The sequence below is a fragment of the Mizuhopecten yessoensis genome, unplaced genomic scaffold (genome assembly GCF_002113885.1).
Source record: "Mizuhopecten yessoensis strain PY_sf001 unplaced genomic scaffold, ASM211388v2 scaffold1595, whole genome shotgun sequence".
Classification (NCBI taxonomy): Eukaryota; Metazoa; Mollusca; class Bivalvia; order Pectinida; family Pectinidae; genus Mizuhopecten; species Mizuhopecten yessoensis.
Window position 1 is genome coordinate 135826 of NW_018404125.1, and position 23755 is coordinate 159580.

The window sequence follows — 23755 nt, forward strand, 5'->3', positions numbered from 1 at the left end:
ATAGTACACCTTCTTGGTAATATGTGACAGGATCACTACATGTCCCGCATGGGAAATGTGTGGACGACGATGGCCCTGAAGGTCCTGGATTTACCTCAATGTCTGAGGACATAGAGAGGAGTAACATTGCAAGGTAACAAAGTTAACTCTTGGAAATGCTGTAAGCCTGCCGAAACCACAGGTGCTCGGGTTCTGGAATATGCACATGTGGTTGGCACGTAAGGTTAAACAGACTTCTATAATCTTACCATATTTTCATTTGATTAAAATTTCTGCTCGGAACAAGTTTTTGTTTTGTTTTTTGATTTATTTATTTTTAAGAGGACAAGGCTATGACGAAGCTGGAATCGCCAAAATTGTGTTTAAAATGAAGATAAAAATATAATACACATTTTAACAATTTTTAATCAATTTAAAAAATATAAATGAACAAACAGTTTAGCAAACAGCACAAATAGATACACATAAGCCAGAGTTTTTACAATGCATGTACAAATTATCAATTGGGAAAAATAGTTTTACCTTTCAAGAAAAAAGTGAACAACATTTTTATTATTTTTATGAAGTCAGTTTTTTCAAATAATTTTGTCATCTCCAAGCTGCTGACAATGTGATATGGACTAGAAAAATCAGTGAGGTTCTCCAACATACAAGATATACACCTGGATGAGTGAAACAAACAAAAACTAAATTTCTCAAATTTTAATGACATTACAAAAGTTTGACTGGGTTAACAGTGATAACATGGAGCATCATTATAATAGTCTTATAAATAATATAGATATTTCTAATCTTTCATACAATGTTTCTTGACCTCTTTGATCATACTGGCAAGTCTTTTTTATAACAAAAGGAGTATTTTACTAAATGTGCTTCATAATGAACGTGGGTCTAGCATGACCATCAGATTGATCCTTTACTTTAAACACAGACTGAAACATTTAACATATATACATGGTTCTGTCCATTACAGACAGTTACTCGAGAACAAATGCCACCTTATTTATCATTTGTAATAGAGTTATCTCTCTTACGTTTGATAAGAATTTACCAAACATAAACAAAGGTCTGAAATACCATACAAAAAACACGCTTTGCAGGTTACTTAGGGTTGTTCAGGGAGATACACTTATCACGGTTAAGTAGCGTATAACTTAAGTGTTACATGTACTAACATATTAGAAGAATAGATTTGGACAAAACAACCTTACAAACAAATATAGTGGGGTTTTGTTTAAATATTAATACTTGAAAATTCCACAGTATTGCCATAATATTGAACACCTGTGGACAGTCTTAGTGTGTTTTAAAGGATTCAAGTTTCTGTATACATGTACATACAGAAAAAGACAGATAAGAAATCAACAAATTATCCTAACGCAGCCATTCGTTTTAATGACGAGGCACTAATTTCCTTCGGAAGACAGGAGAGATTCATAACCAAATTACTATCCATATCAAAGAGGATTCCACAGAGATCTATAGATGATACATCCTAACAAATGTAAGTATATCTACTGGTGGTGGGCTTCAATATCCATAAGGAAGATCTTACTTAAAATCATATACGTAAATATAAGACTGATGGTCATATACGTATATATAAGACCGAGGGTCATATGGCAGTTAATAAATTGGTAAGTCACCACATGACAGGATATATGGATCAAAGCAAAGCTAGTACTTTATTGTCACAACTGACTCACAAACAACCACATAGCCGACGTAGTTCACAAAATCTGAGTGTTTGTGTTTACAACTGTAGTAATCTAGGGGCATATCAAGTGGATACCATACCTTGTTTTCGACAGGAAAAATCAACTGTAGTAATCTAAGGGCATATCAAGTGGATACATACCTTGTTTGTGACAGAAGATATCATCTGTAGTAATCTAGGGGCATATCCAGTGGATACCATACCTTGTTTGTGACAGGAGATATCAACTGTAGTAATCTAACAGGCCCTACGTGGGTTTACAAAGTAGGAGCCTTCATGTGACAGGTAGCATTCTAGTGATTGGAAGATCTGATTTGAACTACAGTAGTATACCTATAGCAGAAACATATGTCATTATTTTGTACATCTGTCTGTAGAAAGTATAAAAAGAGAGGAGTTAATCTCACTTAAGTACAAAAAGCCTATACAAAAATGAGAAAATAACTTAAGAAATTATAACAGTCTTTGATTTTAAAAATAAACATGACAAAGCTTTACACCAAAAAACGCACTACGTACAAGCAGTTTCAATAATAAAAGCTTTCTTAAACAGAAAACACAAACTAAAACTATCTCATATCACTACCAAGGATATTTAATGCTGAATAATATAGGAAAATAATATCGCCAACAGTAACATTTTAGTTCATTAACAAACTTGCCAATGTGCTTTTATTTTACATGTAAAATGACTTGACGTTCAACTATTGTATATTTATTGTCATCTTTGGTCTGATATTCAAATGCAGTCCTGCTGAAGTATGTGATTACTTGCATTTTCTTTATTCTGCAATTTCTCTTCAATTAATGTCTTACATCAACAGGTTGAATTACTCTATTTCATTGTTCAAAATGTTTCTTTCTTTTCTCATTATTGCACAGAAAAATGTATAAAGACTTTTTCAGTATTGTGCAATTTAATGCCCCATTTCTCCTAAAACTTCCAAGTTATGTTTCATTTAGTGCTAGCAGAAAATGAAAGCCAGATCCCGCCCCTCTACAGAAGCTATTTAGCCGGTCCAACTGTAAATGGAAGGGCGGGACTAAGGCAGTAATGCTGGGGTTGCCTGATCCACTCCTGACCACATATCATAAATAACATAGACTATCAAAAATTAAATTATGCCCTTTTCACCACAACTTATCGACAACTTCCATGATAAGATCTTGTACATGGAAAACATTTGTTTTGAAAAAGTATTGTACTGCACTAATGTTAATAATTAATGCGCATGATTAATATTCTTTTCTATTGATACAACAGATTACATCTGGTGTCAAGAGTACCAACACCTCTGATTAATTATCAATCTTGGAGAGGAAATAAATGTGTAACAGATTTTTTGAATTTAGAAATTTGTAAAACTTGTGATATGCTATTAAATTTGTAGAACATATATCCTCACTTTCAGGGCAATGCTGTAGGGTGTGTGTGGGCCATTCTGGACATTTGGGATAGACATAATTATTAGTATAGGATGTGTACATGTCAATATGTTGGGCATACTAGAATATGGATCTGTATACTAAATTTGGTTGGATTGAACCATATTAAAGGCAGTTATATCATTGAAACCAATTAACATATCAAATTAAAGTAACCTCATAAATTAATTTGTTAATATGCAGGCATCAAATTGGCGATCAAACTCAGGCAAACACTTACCATTAGGTATATGCATATCAAATTTTGTTAAATTGGACCAGTTATTGAAAGCAAACTAAAACTTGACTAACGCACACATGTATCCAAATCAATTTCCCAATTTTCTCAAAAAAGTGACTGATAAAGATCACGAAAGCCTGTTAAAAAAACTCAAAGACAAATTATGCTAAGATATAAAAAAAATAAAAATTGTTCACTCTTTTAAACCTCAGACCTAAGACATGCTACAGCTGACTAACACTAATTTGGACATGTGACAATCTGGAAAATTGTATTTCTGGAAGCTTTAAATGATGAAATTAACGAAAATTCCCAAAGGAATTCCTGTTGCACTTCAATGTCTTCATCTAGAAAATTGGTAATTCCAGAAAGTTTTTCCAGAAACATGAGTATCCAAATCAATGAGGTTTCCCTGAATATAAAATATAACCTAATGGCATTCATACACTACATAATCCAAACATTCTTTTATCTTCAGTCAACATGTACTTTCTCCTACAACATTGAACATTCCATGTGAATGATTTTAATAATATTTGTGACTACCTATGGATCGATGAGTAATTCTGTAAGATAAATATACACACATTAGTACTTTGACTCTGCATTAAAGTGAATGAGGGTCTTCTGACAAATATACATACATAATTTAATCCTTCAACTCTCCACCCATGTAAGTCAGGTCACTTCCCTTCATATTCAAGTCAGTTAAGCACCAAATATTTGAACTTGGGTCTACTTATTGTTTTACCAAGGTCTACACAATATATTGTACTTAGGTTCAAGTTGGGTTGAATGTTAAGATATATTTCAATAAAATATAACAGCCTTTAATGCTAAATCAAAAACAATGTTGTGTTTCTACTTTCTTTTACCAACTCTTGCTTTAGTGATGTGTCAATCCTATTCTTGCTGTGACACTATTATAGTCAGAACACTGTCTCTAGGACAGTTTTGTGAGAACCCAATGCAGAAATACAACTACAATCTTTTTTCTGAGCCTTCTTCTTGCTTCGTTTTCCCCACATGTTCACCACACGGAAGCCTACAGGCAGATCCTATAGCTGTGTTTGACACTTCTTCAGTATATTTTACTCCATGCAATCTTTCCAGTCTGGCTATTCTATAGTTGGACCACTGCCATATTCAATAAAATTACAAACATTTCTAATTACTAACATTACAGACCTTTTCATCACAAATTCAATACTGTTTTCCACAAAAGTATCAAAATAACATGATTTAAAAATCAAAATTGTATAACAGTTAACTTTTACTATTAAGCCCAAATTGATGTTCTATATTACTGTAAAGGTTTCCTAACACATGTTTACACCAAGAAGCAAGACTAGTGTTTTCTCAATGTGAACAGTGAACTACTGCAGTCAACCTGACCTCCTTAAATCCTTGTTCTACAAACTTTCATAATACAGGCATGAGAAGTCCATTTTAAACATTTCAATTTCTCAAAATTTAACATAAATTTCAAATCAAATTTTTGCTTACTGCCAGTAATGCTGAGTCCAAAACATGATTTCAAAATTATGATTGAATATTTTTTCTTGAGAAATTGAAATAAGCTCATCTTTTCCACACATCACACAACTTGTTCTATCAGAATCACACAAAGCTAGGTATCTAATTCAGGACCAGGCTTAAAACTCATCGTGTCTTGTCAGCGCTTCGCCAAAGTCTGTTGCCTGACTTCCCACAAATAAGTCATAATGTTCTAGTATCTCTTCCTTTGAAAGATTTCCATCCTGAAATATGAATACAAAATGATATATTGTAAAATAAAGCAATTAGCATAGACGCTATTCTTAAAGCCTGAAATGAAAGTTACCAATGTTATTCTTTGATGTTAACATTAGCATGCCCCTGGTGAACATATAAAATCAATGTGTAATTAAGGTAAAGGGTACCACTGCTTCAGTTATAGTCACGGAAAAAGGTAAAGGGTACCACTGCTTCAGTTAGTCAAGGAAAAAGGTAAAGGGTACCACTGCTTCAGTTATAGTCACAGAAAAAGGTAAAGGATTCCATTGCTTCAGTTATAGTCACAAAAAAGGTAAAGGGTTCCACTGCTTCAGTTATAGTCACGGAAAAAGAGTTCCACTCAAAACAGTTTTTTTTACTTTTGAGTATTCTCTTTTCTATATAGATGCTGATGCAATCAAAAGGAGTTTTTCTGACTTAGAGTAACTTCCCCTGTCAAGTTTTTACATATGCTTTGTGGCCTATACATTTAACACTTACTTTGGTGTTATGTTTGAAAGGTCTGTAGTACTAGTTTGACCCTTTTATTACTTTATCTTTATATTCAAAAATTCAAAGTTTGAACAACTACAATTCTGTCAAATGCATGGCAACAAGCAATTTTTATGGAACGACCATTTCACAGCAGTGCCAATGGTACTAACATAGTTAGACTTGTAGGCACTCTTTACCTTACACAGATGTCTGTATCATTACCTTTATTGAGAAAACGTTAACAGGTTAGTAAATACCTTGGTCATGATAAATATGGCATATCATAGCGCTGCCAATTGTTGGCCTGTGATTTTAAGTATGCCAACATAAACATTTCCTTCAAACAAATAATATAAACAATAACCCTATCTTTCCTTCAAACAAATAATATTAACAATAACCCTATCTTTCCTTCAAACAAATAATATTAACAATAACCCTATCTTTCCTTCAAACAAATAATATAAACAATAACCCTATCTTTCCTTCAAACAAATAATATAAACAATAACCCTATCATTCCTTCAAACAAATAATATAAACAATAACCCTATCTTTCCTTCAAACAAATAATATAAACAATAACCCTATCTTTCCTTCAAACAAATAATATAAACAATAACCCTATCATGCTGTTATTTGATCCCTATTATTTAATCTATGGTCATCTTGCTTGGCAATTGACATCTTTGAAATCCAAGGGTTCCACGCCCAATACATAGAGGATATTTAATGGTGTCTTCAGTAATACCAAATATATTTCACAAGTGTGGCTAATATTTTGATATTTTTCAGTGATATTTTCACACTGTGAAAAATATCAGTTTTATCAAGTTGATAGAATCCGATATTTCACTGGCAAAAATGTAATAAAAAGATCTTCTGTACACCCCTTAGAATATGTCATGACAAAATTAAAGTCTCTGTAGCGCCATCTTACTGATGTTACATAAAATCAGCTTGACCCTTTGATGTACATCAAAACAATCACAAGGAAGCATAATGGTTATATTGTCTGGCTTTGAAGTCAGGTGTCATTCCTGTGATTTTTCAAATGACAGTTATTAGTCTAGCAATAAATCCTTCTTTTTTTTTTACCCGAAACTAATGAAATAGTTATTCTGTGCTTTTGACTTTCTCATGACTTAGTCCAAGGATTAAGAGAAATGTACTGAGAGCAGAAGCCTGAAGATTGGCAATTTAATGTTTTACAAAGGCCAATAGTTCATGTCAGAAAAGAAGGTGGCAACACAAGTTGATAGACAAATGAAATACTGACAGGAACTAACTGGAAAAAAATATTCTGAATAATGAATGAAAATTGGGAGGAAGGTCGGGACAGTAAGTCATCCAGTAAACCCAGTGCCGTTACCATAGCATGTGTATCAAGATTGAGATTTTTCACCGAAACCATTTCAATCAATATCAATGGTGGCACTGTGTGCTCGAATTCTTAAACATAGTATGTTGGAAAATACAACAGAAATAATAAAGTGAAAGAAAAACATAAATTTTGAAAAACTGAGGGAAAAACACAATCCGCTGAAGCAGGTTGTGTACCAACCTTATCGGAGTCAGCCTCGTATATCAAATGATTAGTCTCAGCTTCGGAATGATCGTAATCAGGGGGCACAATCCAGTTTTTAACTTCATCATTATCCATCTTGCCGTCCTTATTTATATCGCGATATTGTTCAAACTGCGTCCTCTCAGACTTAACCCATTCCGGTTCTTCCTCCCCATTTTCATTCGGATACATGTCCCCTACAAAGGTCAAAGGTCAATTAGTAGTGAAGAGGTGAAAAAAGTAAAATGTGCGACCCCAAAGGGCTAACTAACCCTATCTTCATCAGCTGAGTTAACCAGGTGTTTGGCCTCGACACCGCTGTGGTCAAAATCCTCGGGCATTATCCACTCCCTGACCTCATCGCTGTCCAACTTTCCGTCACCGTTACGGTCACGATGGCTCTGAAACTGTTCCCTCTCACTGATCACCCAATCGGGCTCCCCGTCATGAGGGGCTTCATCATGTTCATCATCTTCATCATCTTCATCGTAAACGTCGCCTAACACATGGCAACAACAGTCAAACATACATCATACCCTGACCACACACAGGACACCTGTGATTTTCTACTTCAATATCTTCAAAATTGGATATTTTCCCCAAATCAATGCATTTTTTTTGTGTTTTTAATTTTATAACAAAAAATTCATTATCTCAAAATGTTATGGAGAAAATAAATCAGAACAAGAAGCCCAAGGTTCTTACCGCTCACATGAGGTTACCAGTAAAACAAAAATATCTCGGCCAATCAGAGGCCATGGTGGCCATCTTAGATTATCAAATCTGCACTTTTCTGCATTTTAAATTTATATGCATCATATATGCTTATTGAAGGAATAGAATAGCCATCTTTAAGGTAGGGTCAGTGGTATCCAACGTAACAATTATGATATAATGATGATGACATCAACAATGGTCTTATGGCTTTCCGAGCTGATATGAACACCATCTGAATGTGTATATAGTGGTAATGCCATACCGTAGTCAATCCTGCCTGAGGAATGACAATAGCTGTCTTATTACATCAATGGTAATGCACTTACTTATGTACTCGTCTAAACTGATAAATCCATCTTTATCTTTGTCAATATCTTCCATTGTTTCCTGTAATGAAAATCAGCATAATTGTTTTACTATCAAATTAACTAAGTTTCTATCATATCCTATTAACATCACTTCTTTTATACCTACCTTTTTTACAATTTTGCTTTTTGTGAATTAACTTTTTCACCACTATAGACTATAATAGACTCATATAGATCAATGTATGGTAGAGTCTACTAAAGCTACCTAGGGGTGAAAGGGTAAGGGATTTGTGATCTTAAAAAGATGATTTTAGCCTAACAATCAGTGTTCCCATTATTTTAGTGTATCAGTACTAATGAAGCTAACAATTAGTTTAGTGTATCAGTACTAATGAAGCTAAATAGTATTTTAGTGTATCAGTACTAATGAAGCTAACCAGTATTTTAGTATATCAGTACTAATGAAGCTAACAAGTATTTTAGTATATCAGTACTAATGAAGCTAACCAGTATTTTAGTGTATCAGTACTAATAAAGCTAACCATTAGTTAAGTGTATCAGTACTAATGACTCTAACCATTAGTTTAGTGTATCAGTACTAATGAAGCTAACCAGTATTTTAGTATATCATTACTAATGAAGCTAACCATTAGTTTAGTGTATCAGTACTAATGAAGCTAACCAGTATTTTAGTGTATCAGTACTAATGAAGCTAACCATTATTTTAGTGTATCAGTACTAATGAAGCTAACCAGTATTTTAGTGTATCAGTACTAATGAAGCTAACCATTAGTTTAGTGTATCAGTACTAATGAAGCTAACCATTAGTTTAGTGTATCAGTACTAATGACTCTAACCTTTATTTTAGTGTATCAGTACTAATGAAGCTAACCAGTATTTTAGTGGATCAGTACTAATGAAGCTAACCACTATTTTAGTGTATCAGTACTAATAAAGCTAACCTTTAGTTTAGGGAATCAGTACTAATAAAGCTAACCAGTATTTTAAAATTTCCGTTCTAATGAAGCTTACCACTATTTTAGTGTATCAGAACTAATGAAGCTAACCATTATTTTAGTGTATCAGTACTAATAAAGCTAACCTTTAGTTTAGGGAATCAGTACTAATAAAGCTAACCACTATTTTAGTGTATCAGAACTAATGAAGCTAACCATTATTTTAGTGTATCAGTACTAATGAAGCTAACCAGTATTTTAGTGTATCAGTACTAATGAAGCCAACCATTATTTTAGTTTATCAGTACTAATAAAGCTAACCAGTATTTTAAAGTTTCGGTACTAATGAAGCTAACCACTATTTTAGTGTATCAGTACTAATGAAGCTAAGCACTATTTTAGTGTATCAGTACTTATGAAGCTAACCACTATTTTAGTGTATCAGAACTAATGAAGCTAACCATTATTTTAGTGTATCAGTACTAATAAAGCTAACCATTAGTTTAGTGTATCAGTACTAATGAAGCCAACCATTATTTTAGTTTATCAGTACTAATAAAGCTAACCAGTATTTTAAAGTTTCGGTACTAATGAAGCTAACCCCTATTTTAGTGTATCAGTACTAATAAAGCTAACCATTAGTTTAGTGTATCAGTACTAATGACGCTAACCATTAGTTTAGTGTATCAGTACTAATGAAGCTAACCAGTATTTTAGTGTATCAGTACTAATGAAGCTAAGCACTATTTTAGTGTATCAGTACTTATGAAGCTAACCACTATTTTAGTGTATCAGTACTAACGAAGCTAACCAGTATTTTAGTGTATCAGTACGAATAAAGCTAACCAGTATTTTAGAGTTTCGGTACTAATGAAGCTAACCAGTATTTTAGTGTATCAGTCCTAATGAAGCTAACCATTAGTTTAGTGTATCAGTACTAATGAAGCTAAATAGTATTTTAGTGTATCAGTACTAATGAAGCTAACCACTATTTTAGGGTATCAGTACTAATGAAGCTAACCAGTATTTTAGTGTATCAGTCCTAATGAAGCTAACCATTAGTTTAGTGTATCAGTACTAATGAAGCTAAATAGTATTTTAGTGTATCAGTACTAATGAAGCTAACCATTATTTTAGAGTATCAGTACTAATGAAGCTAACCACTATTTTAGGGTATCAGTACTAATGAAGCTAACCAGTATTTTAGTATATCATTACTAATGAAGCTAACTATTAGTTTAGTGTATCAGTACTAATGAAGCTAACCACTATTTTAGTGTATCAGTACTAATGAAGCTAACCACTATTTTAGGGTATCAGTACTAATGAAGCTAACCAGTATTTTAGTATATCATTACTAATGAAGCTAACTATTAGTTTAGTGTATCAGTACTAATGAAGCTAAATAGTATTTTAGTGTATCAGTACTAATGAAGCTAAGCACTATTTTAGTGTATCAGTACTAATGAAGCTAAGCACTATTTTAGTGTATCAGTACTAATGAAGCTAACCGGTATTTTAGTGTATCAGTACTAATGACGCTAACCAGTATTTTAGTGTATCAGTACTAATAAAGCTAACCTTTAGTTTAGGGAATCAGTACTAATGAAGCTAACCAGTATTTTAGTGTATCAGTGCTAATGAAGCTAACCAGTATTTTAGTGTATCAGTACGAATAAAGCTAACCAGTATTTTAGAGTTTCGGTACTAATGAAGCTAACCAGTATTTTAGTGTATCAGTGCTAATGAAGCTAACCAGTATTTTAGTGTATCAGTCCTAATGAAGCTAACCATTAGTTTAGTGTATCAGTACTAATGACGCCAACCATTAGCTTAGTGTATCAGTACTAATAAAGCTAACCATTAGTTTAGTGTATCAGTACTAATGAAGCTAACCAGTATTTTAGTGTATCAGTACTAATAAAGCTAACCAGTATTTTAGAGTTTCGGTACTAATGAAGCTAACCAGTATTTTAGTGTATCAGTACTAATGAAGCGAACCAGTATTTTAGTGTATCAGTCCTAATGAAGCTAACCATTAGTTTAGTGTATCAGTACTAATGACGCTCACCATTAGTTTAGTGTATCAGTACTAATGACCCTAACCATTAGTTTAGTGTATCAGTACTAATGAAGCGAACCAGTATTTTAGTGTATCAGTCCTAATGAAGCTAACCATTAGTTTAGTGTATAAGTACTAATGACGCTAACCATTAGTTTAGTGTATCAGTACTAATGAAGCTAACCAGTATTTTAGTATATCATTACTAATGAAGCTAACCATTAGTTCAGTGTATCAGTACTGATAAAGCTAACCATTAGTTTAGTGTATCAGTACTAATGACGCTAACCATTAGTTTAGTGTATCAGTACTAATGACGCCAACCATTAGCTTAGTGTATCAGTACTAATAAAGCTAACCATTAGTTTAGTGTATCAGTACTAATGACGCTAACCATTAGTTTAGTGTATCAGTACTAATGACGCTAACCATTAGTTTAGTGTATCAGTACTAATGATGCTAACCATTAGCTTAGTGTATCAGTACTAATGAAGCTAACCATTAGTTTATTGTATCAGTACTAATGAAGCTAACCAGTATTTTTGTGTATCAGTACTAATGAAGCTAACCATTATTTTAGTATATCATTACTAATGAAGCTAACTATTAGTTTAGTGTATCAGTACTAATGAAGCTAACCAGTATTTTAGTTTATCAGTACTAATAAAGCTAACCATTAGTTTAGTATATCAGTACTAATGACGCTAACCATTATTTTAGTGTATAAGTACTAATGACGCTAACCATTAGTTTAGTGTATCAGTATTAATGAAGCTAACCACTATTTTAGTGTATCAGTACTAATGAAGCTAACTATTAGTTTAGTGTATCAGTACTTATGAAGCTAACCACTATTTTAGTGTATCAGTACTAATGAAGCTCACCAGTATTTTAGTGTATCAGTGCTAATGAAGCTAACCATTAGTTCAGTGTATCAGTACTAATGAAGCTAACCAGTATTTTTGTGTATCAGTACTAATGAAGCTAACCATTATTTTAGTATATCATTACTAATGAAGCTAACTATTAGTTTAGTGTATCAGTACTATGAAGCTAACCACTATTTTAGTGTATCAGTACTAATGAAGCTCACCAGTATTTTAGTGTATCAGTGCTAATGAAGCTAACCATTAGTTCAGTGTATCAGTACTAATGAAGCTAACCAGTATTTTTGTGTATCAGTACTAATGAAGCTAACCACTATTTTAGTGCACCAGTACTAATGAAGCTCACCAGTATTTTAGTGTATCAGTGCTAATGAAGCTAACCATTAGTTCAGTGTATCAGTACTAATGAAGCTAACCGGCATTTTAGTGTATCAGTACTAATGACGCTAACAATTAGTTTAGTGTATCAGTACTAATGAATTTAGTGTATCAGTACTAATGAAGCTAACTATTAGTTTAGTGTATCAGTACTAATGACGCGAACCATTAGTTTAGTGTATCAGTACTAATGACTCTAACCTTTATTTTAGTGTATCAGTACTAATGAAGCTCACCAGTATTTTAGTGTATCAGTGCTAATGAAGCTAACCATTAGTTCAGTGTATCAGTACTAATGAAGCTAACCATTAGTTTAGTGTATTAGTACTAATGACGCTAACCATTAGTTTAGTGTATCAGTACTAATGAAGCTAACCAAACTGTCGTGGATGGATGAGTGGATGCCTTGAATGAACTGTCGGGAAAATCAAACACTTCATGCTCCCTCCACTAATGTGGTGGCGACATAAAAACTGAAAGTTGGATCCCCACTTAAATTAGGATAGGGAATGTGTTAAGGCAAAACTATTCCATTATGATATTAATGCATAGACAGTGCTTCAGACCTGAAGAGTCTATAAACAATCAAAAAGAGAAAAAATTAGGTTATGCACCGAGATTCAATGTCGATATAGATTGTTATTATTTGCCTAAAGTGTTCGATATTTAGGAAACACAGCTTACCTGTACAACAACATCCCTCATGTGGTCGGAGTCTTCAGGATGAAGAAAATGAACAAATTCCTCCTTGCTTAGCTTTTGATCTTTGTCAGTATCAGCGGCAGTCCAACGTCGCTGGTCCCTTTCTATTGTCTCCTTGTAGCTGAAGGTTGGAGAATCGGCATTATCAGGGCCTGAAAAAGTAGACAATGTAATAAATATTGAAAACAAGCTGTTTTATACCCATATAACAAAATTTCTTTCTTAGTTTAGGGATGAAATTTAAAATGGGCTTTTTGGAAAGAAGGCTGAATTTCCTTTATTTGTGTAGAGTAATTGCTATGAGAAAAAGTGTTTTTTGTCTTGCAGTTTGAAAAAAGATTTTGATCAGTTAAAAGCTTTCACCTCTGAATTACTGTATTTTTTTTTATTCAGTTACAGGATTTAAGAATGTTAATGCTATTATTTATTTAAACTTGTATAGGTAAATGCCAGTCATACTTGAATTTAATATGAGCTGAATTAACAGGAATCTATCAGCTGTTTTTTGATGTTTTAAAAAAAGTACTAAGTGTATCGTCATTAACAGATATGATGCCTTGGACTCAAAAACATAGTCATCATTAACAACGATGAAGTCTGGGACTCGGAAGTTCAACATCATCAACAGTGATGAAGTCTGGGACTCAGAAGTTCAACATCATCAACAATGATGAAGTCTGGAACACAGAAATTCAACATCATCAACAGTGATGAAGTCTGTGACACAGAAGTTCAACATCATCAACAGTGATGAAGTCTGGGACTCAGAAGTTTAACATCATCAACAGTGATGAAGTCTGTGACACAGAAGTTCAACATCATCAACAGTGATGAAGTCTGGGACTCAGAAGTCTAACATCATCAACAGTGATGAGGTCTGGGACTCAGAAGTTTAACAACATCAACAGTGATGAAGTCTGGGACTCAGAAGTTTAACATCATCAACAGTGATGAAGTCTGGGACACAGAAGTTCAACATCATCAACAGCGATGAAGTCTGGGACTCAGAAGTTCAACATCATCAACAGTGATGAAGTCGGGGATTAAAATATCAATGGAAGTGCAACTCTTCATAAAGTCAAAATGAAAGTTTGGACAAGCAAATGAATCAATAAGATTATTTGATTAAGGACTGACATCAGGAAAACTCTCATTCTCTGAATGGGTATAACTAATGGGTATAACTAATGCATAAGAAGACTGGAGATGTTAATGACTTGGACAATAATGTAGTCCCATAAAGAGAGCGGTACTATTACAGAACTTAGAATGAACAGATGAGGAGATCAACATGCAGAGTTTACCAGTGAGCTTTTGAGATTTGAATTCAAGGTGTCGAAAGGGTGACTAGAGTTGTTTTTAGAGACAAATTAATATCCTGTCATTTGGCGACAAGCCGAGAGAAGTGATGTCCCCACCAACACTGCTCAGGATTATAAAGCAAAAGTGTCAACATATTGCAGTAATACTGTTATAAGGATGTTTTAACACAAAGTGCATTTACAATTCAGCTGTGATCTGTTGTAGTGATAGCATGTGAGATATAACAGAGAGTAACTGTAAATACTTAACTAATGTAATTCCAGTGTTTATGTACATGTCTGTAAGTATATATTTTATAGACATTTTTCATTGGCATGTTATAAGTTATGATTTACATGAACTTTGTACACTTGTTAAAAAATGTTATAAATTATTTTGTATTTTGTCCTATATACTTGAATCTTCATTAACAAGCCACCTGCCCATCCTGGAAATTTCAGGGGTTGCCCTAATTATATCCTCAACACACCTAGAATATGTCATGACAAATTGAAGGCTCTGTATGCACAACCTCATGGCTGAAACAAGAAGACTAGTCTGATCCTATGATGTACATAAAAAAAATGGTGCAGCAGTGTGACGATAAAATTGACTGGCTTTGAAGTAGAGTCTTGTTCCTCTGTAATCTTCGAAGGACAGGTATGTTTTATGATATATTCAAGGGGTGCAGAGAAAGTGAGTGAGCATTACCCTTGGAATTTAGAAGATGCCAACTTTAAGCAGCCAATGCAACATCCCAATCCCATAAGGTGACCATTAACACAGGTTTTACAGCTGTGTAACTAAGAATATCCCCTCCCCTATAACTGCACCAGATGACCTAAGCCAGGCCTGTGAGCGAGACACATACTATCCTCGTATCCATAGGTTCTCTTCATGTAGGAATTCCAGTGTAGTGCGTCTCCCTCCAGGTCATGATCCTTCCACATGCGCTCCGTATCTGTGACTATGTAGCGTCTCTGGATATACTGAATCCAGTTCTTAAGCTCCTCCTCCGTCACTTTCCCATCCTTGTCCTTGTCTATTTTGTCCACAATTTGCCTATCAACAAATGTTTATACACAACTGTAAGTCTTTTCTCTGACAATAGATCAATATCTAACCTACATTTTCAAATTTTTGTTCACTCTTTGCAACCTATTTATAGCAACATGAAATTTGTATCACCCATTGGTGCAATACAGAATATCCAGCCACATCTCTGTAGCTAAACGTAACTCAGCTTTAACTGAAACCTAGTACATGGATTGAGAATGACTTCCTATTTCTTGATCAATCATCTTTTTGTTCAGTTTTTTTTAAATGATTGATAATTAACAAATGACCAATTAATTTTGTATAATTTTGATATGCATTGCATTAATTTTGCTTGTGTTACATTTCTCTTACCTCTTATGTACATTTAATATCTGTAGGATGATATGCTGAGCATCTTAGATCGTATATTTTGTTCTTTGTGTGATTACCTAGTGGTTATTAACATTCAGTATGTTAAAAGGCATAAATAGATGAAGGAAAGGGAAGATAGGAGAGTAGTCTTGTTATTTATGATTATATAACCTGACAAAAAAATACTGACTTTTTAATTTTGTAACAACACTTGCAGAGCTTCCTGTTGCCCCTTGGCATTTACATATTGTAGCTATTTAAATTTGGAGGGTCAAAATATATGTCCAATAGAGGTTTCCTGTCAAACCTGGCTTTGAGTTGGAGCTATATCTGTCAGAAACAACTTTCAAGTGTCTATTGAAAGCACTGTAATACTGAAGCAGGTATAAATATATGTTATTGAAACAAGAATTCCACAGGAGTGGATGTGTCGCCTGCGCAGGCAACTCTTATGAGATTATGAAGATGGGGTCTATTTATATAAACGTTGACTTCGATCAACCCAAGGGATGTTGAGTTAATAGCAGAGAGACAGTTTTTCTAGTTCTATTAGACCTTTGGACCTTACCAAGTAAGCACTATTGGTAAGGAAGCACTAGTACTGTTTAAAGTTAGAGTTCAATCAAGTTCAAGGGAACTCAAGTTATGGCACGGAAACCTTGTTTTGGATGACGCAACCGACGACACCGACGACGACAAAGTAATACCTATATGTCTCCTCGCGTTGCAGGCGATACAACAACTAACAAAAGGAAATGAAATTCCAATATTCAAAATGTCAGGGTATGGTTTCTTTTCATTCATGTTATTTTACTTCTTTTCTTTAATTCAAGTGTATGTAACAAATGATAAGATTTTCACAACTGAAAACTAAAAACTTCAAAAATAAGTTTCCTAAAATATGTCTTTAAAATTAATCACTGTTTTGTTATTACTTCAGGTTTTGCTCCGATATGTGGAGGTCATAAACTGGAACATTTAATCAGTATTCGTGTTTTGACACAGCTGTTTTCATTTATAATTGATGGTTGTATGTTATTTTTGTCCCAAACTTCTAAAAGCCAGTTGAGAATTTTGTTTATGTCAAGTTTCTGAAACACCAAAAACCTGTATTTATGAAGGTTAGGCCTAAAATCATTTGAACTGTTCTTTCTGAATTCAATGATAGATGAATCGATTTTTTTCGAAAACCAAGGTCAAGTTCAAGGTCAAGTCAACATTCCTACTGGAACCCCTATGTTGTAATCTATTAACGAGATCTGAGAATTGAAACAAGAACAAGCTTCCAATATTTAAGTGTTATTTTTAAGCTCAAGTAACATGATGCAAATACTCCATCCTTGACATCATTTATCTGTGATCATCATTTGTTTTTGGAAAGCAAAAAGAGAACTAAGGTTATTAAATACTGACAGTGGAATGGAACTGTTTTAATGCTTTAACCAGTGGCCCAGTGTTGGAATCTTACCCCAAACGTTCCTTGCTCTCTTCTGGTGACAAATCCTCAAAGTCTTGAGCTTCTTCCTTGCCAAGGAATGCCTCATGATCATAATCTTCATTGTGTTCATCATCCTCATCTTCGTGTTGGAGGTCACTCAGTTTCTACAGAAAAAAAATAATGGTTAGTCGATGACTGGCAATAACATACACACCAGATTTAAAAGATAATTTGACCTTAGACCTAAAGGTGAAGGTCATACTGACCTCATTACAGTTCTCTACACACTTCTGACACAGAAATATGTTCAAGTTCATCAAGATACCTAAATGGTTTGAAATATTTTGCACTTACTTGAATTTGGCCTTGAAGTGAAGGAAATGCTGACCTAATCAGAGTATACAGATCATCTCCTGTACATAATGCAGTCATACTTTTAAGCTTATTTCAGTTATCTTTATATTTTAAAATGTACAGCCCCAACAATATTTTACTTTAACTGTCACACTTATCTGACCTTTGACCATAACACTGAAGAAGGCCACGTGCACGTATGCAGATACATAGTCACACCAAATGTTATCAAGATATTTCTAACAGTAACACTTTAAAAATTTATGACTTGGACAAGTTCCAATAAAAAGAATCAAAGTACTGGAATTACTGAAGGAGAAGTTAGTCAGATATGGAAAATAATGAAATGTAAAAGGTGAAATTTTAAATAAAGCAATTAAAGATGCCAACACGATTATTGATTTACATTCAAGAGCAAGTACTAATTTTTTAAACTTAGAACTACTAACCATCAAAGTTACCCGCCTATCAAACTCTGGAACTTCAGATAATTTTCAACTAGAACTGTCGCCAGGATGGCTGACTTATTCCTGACAGACAACCTGATTCTAGTATACCCCCACCACACCTTACTTCATTGATTATGATGGTGTACGTTAATCCAGACAGACAGACAGACGGACGGACAACCTTATTCCAGTATACCCCCACCACGCCTTACTTCATTGATTATGATGGTGTACGTTAATCTTTAATCAATGGCAGTGCATGTCGACTTCTGACCACAATCCATTATATTTGGAAAAAAAATTGCATTGCTAGATTATTTTTGTAGTCGACAAGTCTCAAGTCAAATTGCACTTTATAGGTGTGTGCCATCAAAATGTGTTCAGTAGGTATTTATCAAGTTTATGATTGCTTTCATATAACAAAGGAAAGGAAAACCAAGTATACATTCATGAGGACATTTATTACTATCAGAATATTATCAATTACACAAGCAATGCATCATTTTCTTCAATAACATCGCCTTCACAATTTATAACAAAACGACAGTTACTGTTATGCCTTAATCATCAGTTTCGACATAACATTAGCGATTTAAAGTGCAATCTGAGAAGATAATCAAGTGATTTAATTTCTGTTATTCACATGTTCATATTATACATAATAAAATTACCGATAAAAAAAAGCTATAATTTATTGAGCTTGGCTGTTATGAAAAATATTTCTTGTAGTGACACGGTTGTCCTCAACCGTAACTACTATCTCGCAGTTGTCTCCCTTCCAACAGTTTTTTTTTATAATTTCATAAATGTTCAAAAATTAATGTACATTTGTAGGGGAATATAGTATAAAGATTTAAAAGTCAATATTCTNTATAATTTCATAAATGTTCAAAAATCAATGTACATTTGTAGGGGAATATAGTATAAAGATTTAAAAGTCAATATTCTTATTGTCATTGAAAATAGTGTAAACTGAAATGTAAACAACATTATCAGGATATTTGAATAAGTTAGCATTTCTTACATATACTAGGAACGAAGTGCTACAAAAGTTGTCTCCCTAGCATTTTCAGTAACTGAGGTTACAACCAGACGTCACAAATTCTGTACTTTGATTGGAAAGAAATTACTGATGTCACATCTGATAGGTGATCTCAATATGGCAGGCTTTATAAACGCATCCGTAAAAAGCAGAAGAACATAAGTTCACGTACAAATGCAATAATGATGTAGAAAATCTGAATATTTTTTATTTCTTTTTATATCCACTATACCTTTTGTTTTAAAATGACCATAAAATGTCTTTTACAAGGTTTAAATTTTTATTTACATACTTCATATGAAACTTACTTCTGAAATCGTTATCTTGAAATACAACAATTTTCAGGATATTTTTGGTAATTAGACCCTCAAGCCTAAGTACAAACTGGGAAAAATGATAGGAAAAGCCAGGATAAAAAGGGAATTTTCAAATGTTGATAATTGTAAAATGGAATAGCTATACAAAATATAAATTGTTTTCCTACTTTAAATATATCCTAACTGTGCTCATAAATTCCATAAATTAAAAGAAAGACAGAAAACCGCCATTTTTTTTAATATAACTAGCATATATATATGTAATTCATCTATGCAAATTGGGAAGTTGGGGCCTATTCTAAACTACTGTAGGTATATATGAATCCATTTAACAGACCAAAAAGGGATGATGAATCCCTGAAATACACTTTTTAATTGAAAACAGAAGAAAGCCCCTAAAAAGCACTTCAAAACAGACAATTGGCAAGGACATGCAGTGTTCCCCCTTAGTACAAAGGGTACATTGTACCCCCAGGTAAGGAATTGTTGGGGTACAAACAGTAAGCTGCGAAGCGACGAGGTTGGGGGAGGGCATAGTGAATAAACGGATACTTCAGGAATGCACGTACTGGAAAGTTTTTTCATAATTCTTGGAAACGTTTAAACAGCACTGACATAACGTCCGGAAAAGGAAATTTAAAACACTGCCCTCTGGTGATCATTGATGGTAATTTTAAAGTACTTTGTTTGACCAGACTCTTTAATTACAAGTGATCAAGCGTCTGGTTTAACGAGACTACTGGTTGAACGAGACTATCTATGATAACGACAACATTATTCAGTGTTGGGAAATAACCGCTGTTGACTCCTGGAACACATGCTTCTGATTGGCTTAGGTATATATATATTTGGAGTTCTAAATTTAGCGCACAGAGAACATGGTCGGTCGATGTACCCACATCGGTTGACTAGAGATTACATTAGACACGATACAAGAACACTATATACAATGTATATATCGTCAGAAATTGCAAAGTATATATTGAGAAGCTAGAAGGACTTTTACATATATTTTAAACTTTCTTTACGTGCCATTTGACATCTTTTTCTTTACTTACAACATACGTACGAATCCAAAATTTCATGCATGATTTCTTACTTGTTTACCTGAATTACTATCTCCATAATGGGGAACACTGTCCATGCATAATCCAATAACAGTGTTCCCATTGTACAATAGATTAAGTGGTCCATATTATATAGGTTTTCAGGATTTGTACCCCAGCAGGTACTTTGTTATATAGAACGGCTGATGAAAAATGGGGGTAAAACCAACTGATTTGGGCCTATGACATAGGTTGAACAAACCCTAGTCACATGGACGAGACTTACATTTTCATGTACACGCTTGTTGTGGTCAGTCTTAGGGATGGCTGAACTTGATGCCACTACCATCAGCGCAACAATGAGGCAAACTGTCAACAACTTCATGGCCAAGGGACACCTGGACATCTGAAATATAATACTTGTATGTAGGAGCATAACAAATACAAACTAATATTTTTACAAAAGATACAGGAAATACATAAATAGGCTGTACTTTATTACCGGTACATGATGCTGCAGTGATATATATATATTAATTTTACTTTTATGGAATTTTAAGGAATAGAGACAAAACATCCAAAAAAGCAGCAATGAAGGCTTCATTTCTAAATTGCTGAAATAATGCCAATGCTCCGTAATATTAATAATGACATTTCTTTGAAATATAGCTGTGAAATAAACTTCTAATTTTAAAGTCTTCTGGACTTTGAAATTATTTAAGTTCTTGTTAAATATTTTTCACCTTAACAAAAAAAAATTTAGTGCAGTTCTTAAATCAATAGAAACACTAGTTCTATTGAATTCTATTCCACTTCATAGACCAAAATGTCAATAAGTCATTTCCTTAGATCATGTGTATGGAATCTGATTTAGTGACAAGTATACAATTATAGTTGTGAAGGAAGAAATTCTCCTTAGTTACTGTTCTTCCTTAATTGTTTCACTTCCAGTGCAAGAGCGAGATCTGTGAATATTTTTAGAGAGATTTTGTCATAAATAGTGAGGATTTTTCTCTGAATTAGTGAGAAATTTGTGAGACATTTAAAACAGAAATAATACTGCATATAACATAGTATTATCTCATTTGTGTATTCTGAAGCCTCAAATTACTTTGTTGTAACCAAAATCAGAGATTTATTGATATTTTTAAGAACTTAAGGGAGGTTTATACTGGATAAAGCTTTCAACATTTAAATGTAAATATAATAATATTGGAGGACAAATGAAGGATAACTTTAAAAAAAAAACACATTGATTCAAGTCCATTCAACAAACTGACATGAAAAAAAGAAATTACCAGTAACTTATTGGTGAATTTTGCTACTGATTTAAAATAGTACATGCCAGCTTTGTGATCTTGGCAGCTTCATTCATCTTCTCCTTTGAAATCAGATCAAATTTCAGCTGATGCAACTCCCCAAAATGTTGCTGGAGAGGACCATTATCTGGGTCATGACTCATATATATTACTTACTCAAGTCCCTTCCTTTCATACTTTTTCCAAGTCTCCAACAATAAAAATTCTTAACCAATATAAATACATGCCAATGCCTTGAATACCTACTACTGTTATTTATCACTGTATAGGTCCTGCCCTTTAAGACTTACAGAAAATTCCAATGGTAAACGTGACTGACAGACAACCTAAACAATGCAAACCAATATAGTATCTCAATCATTTGCAGTTTTGTAACATTTAGTTTGAAGTGCAAAGGATAACATAAACCACCTTCATCTCGTATAACGGTAGCATACATGCATGCATGGAAAAAGAATAAATGTGCAAGATTTAGCTTTTGATACCAATGTGAATATTTACATCACAGATAAAGGTCAAATTTCAAATATAGGAGACCTTTCAATACTACTTAATAATTTCTTAACTAAATATATAATATATTATGATTTTTAACCAATAACCAAAATAATAATAACTAAATATTTATCATATATATATTATCATTTTTTACCCAATAACCCATCAAAATTAAATCAGATTAATATTTGGTCTGAACAAAAAGAGAAATGAAAGTTAATTCTCTTCTGTATGGTCATTCATTCAAACATATTGTATTGACATCAAACATTCAAAGGTATTGGGCACAACTTGCCACTTTGAGAATTTTTATTTTATAAATTTGATGTATTTTCTCTTATACTACAGAATATATTATACATATATATCAAAACATGTTATTATAGCAGACAAGAAACGACTTGACTGGTGATCAATGAACTGACAACTAGAAAATGTATCCTAAATGGCTCAGCCTCATCAGCTGATGCAACCACGTACAGCACTTCACACTAGGACACTTGCCTTCTTTAAAAGCTGACGTGGCAATCCCCTTTCTTCTGTACAACAGTATTGGCTAAAATGACGATTAACCTTCCTCAAATGAACATTTTCAAATTATTATTGAGTATTCATCTTGCGTAGCGGTAAACAGTTCATTCATTTATCACTGAACACTTAAGCTGGTAAAGCAAACAGCATATTTCATTTGTAACGTCAATATATAGGTATATAACGATAGTTTCAATTGAGAGGTATTGTCTCAGCGTAAGATACGAATTACAACTCGTCTATGAAAAGCTAAAGAAAAAAGCAGTAATGGATTGGATACTATAAAAATCTCATGCATGAGTGATTACATAAATGACGTTTACAAAGAATATGACAGCAAAATCAACGTGTGTACCGTACCCGGTACTTTGCAACACCACCGAAAGCAGGGCTACGAAAGATGAAATCAAGCCATCTTGCCAATTGCAACGTACCTTGAATGATCCAGTCGGAAAAAAGCCTTCTGGCGCTCAAAAGTCACTCGAAATGTTGCACAATCGGCCGGCGAATGATTCGCAGAGCCACTTTATCTTACTGTTAAATTTTGATACTTACAGAGTTATGGCACGTTGTGAATTTGGCCTGAGGTCCCTTGAAATTAACCTCGTGTATATAAGCCAATCAAAAATGATAACAATAGCACGTGATCTTTATAAGCCAATCATTTCTTGTCAACGTGGAGGGGGGCTTCCACTGATAACACCGAACGGACCTGTAACCGACCACATCATTGGATGTTAAAACAGCTTCCGGTTGCCTGCGTGGCACTGAAATCCGATCTGTCAAACAGGGAATAAAATGGGGCAATGGGGGTTAATCTATGGATTTATAGAACAATG

The 23755-nt window shown here is 33.6% G+C and overlaps 1 protein-coding gene across 3 annotated transcripts; it reads right to left on the bottom strand.

Annotated features, from left to right (window-relative positions):
• Window positions 1–387: 387 nt before the first annotated feature.
• LOC110465772 (calumenin-B-like) lies at window positions 388–23545 on the bottom strand. Of its 3 annotated transcripts, none has more exons than XM_021521855.1 (8): window positions 23472–23545; window positions 20855–20974; window positions 17391–17524; window positions 15384–15574; window positions 13193–13362; window positions 8244–8304; window positions 7473–7699; window positions 388–5143 (listed from the first exon to the last, which is right to left on the bottom strand). In XM_021521855.1, exons 2-8 carry the CDS (start codon window positions 20972–20974, stop codon window positions 5039–5041), a joined length of 1008 nt encoding a protein of 335 aa, XP_021377530.1. In that variant the 5' UTR covers window positions 23472–23545; the 3' UTR covers window positions 388–5038. The 3 variants fall into 3 exon arrangements, with proteins under 3 accessions (XP_021377530.1, XP_021377524.1, XP_021377539.1); XM_021521849.1 differs by having other exon boundaries at window positions 23351–23510; XM_021521864.1 differs by lacking the exon at window positions 7473–7699 and adding an exon at window positions 7198–7397 and having other exon boundaries at window positions 23351–23509.
• Window positions 23546–23755: the final 210 nt, after the last annotated feature.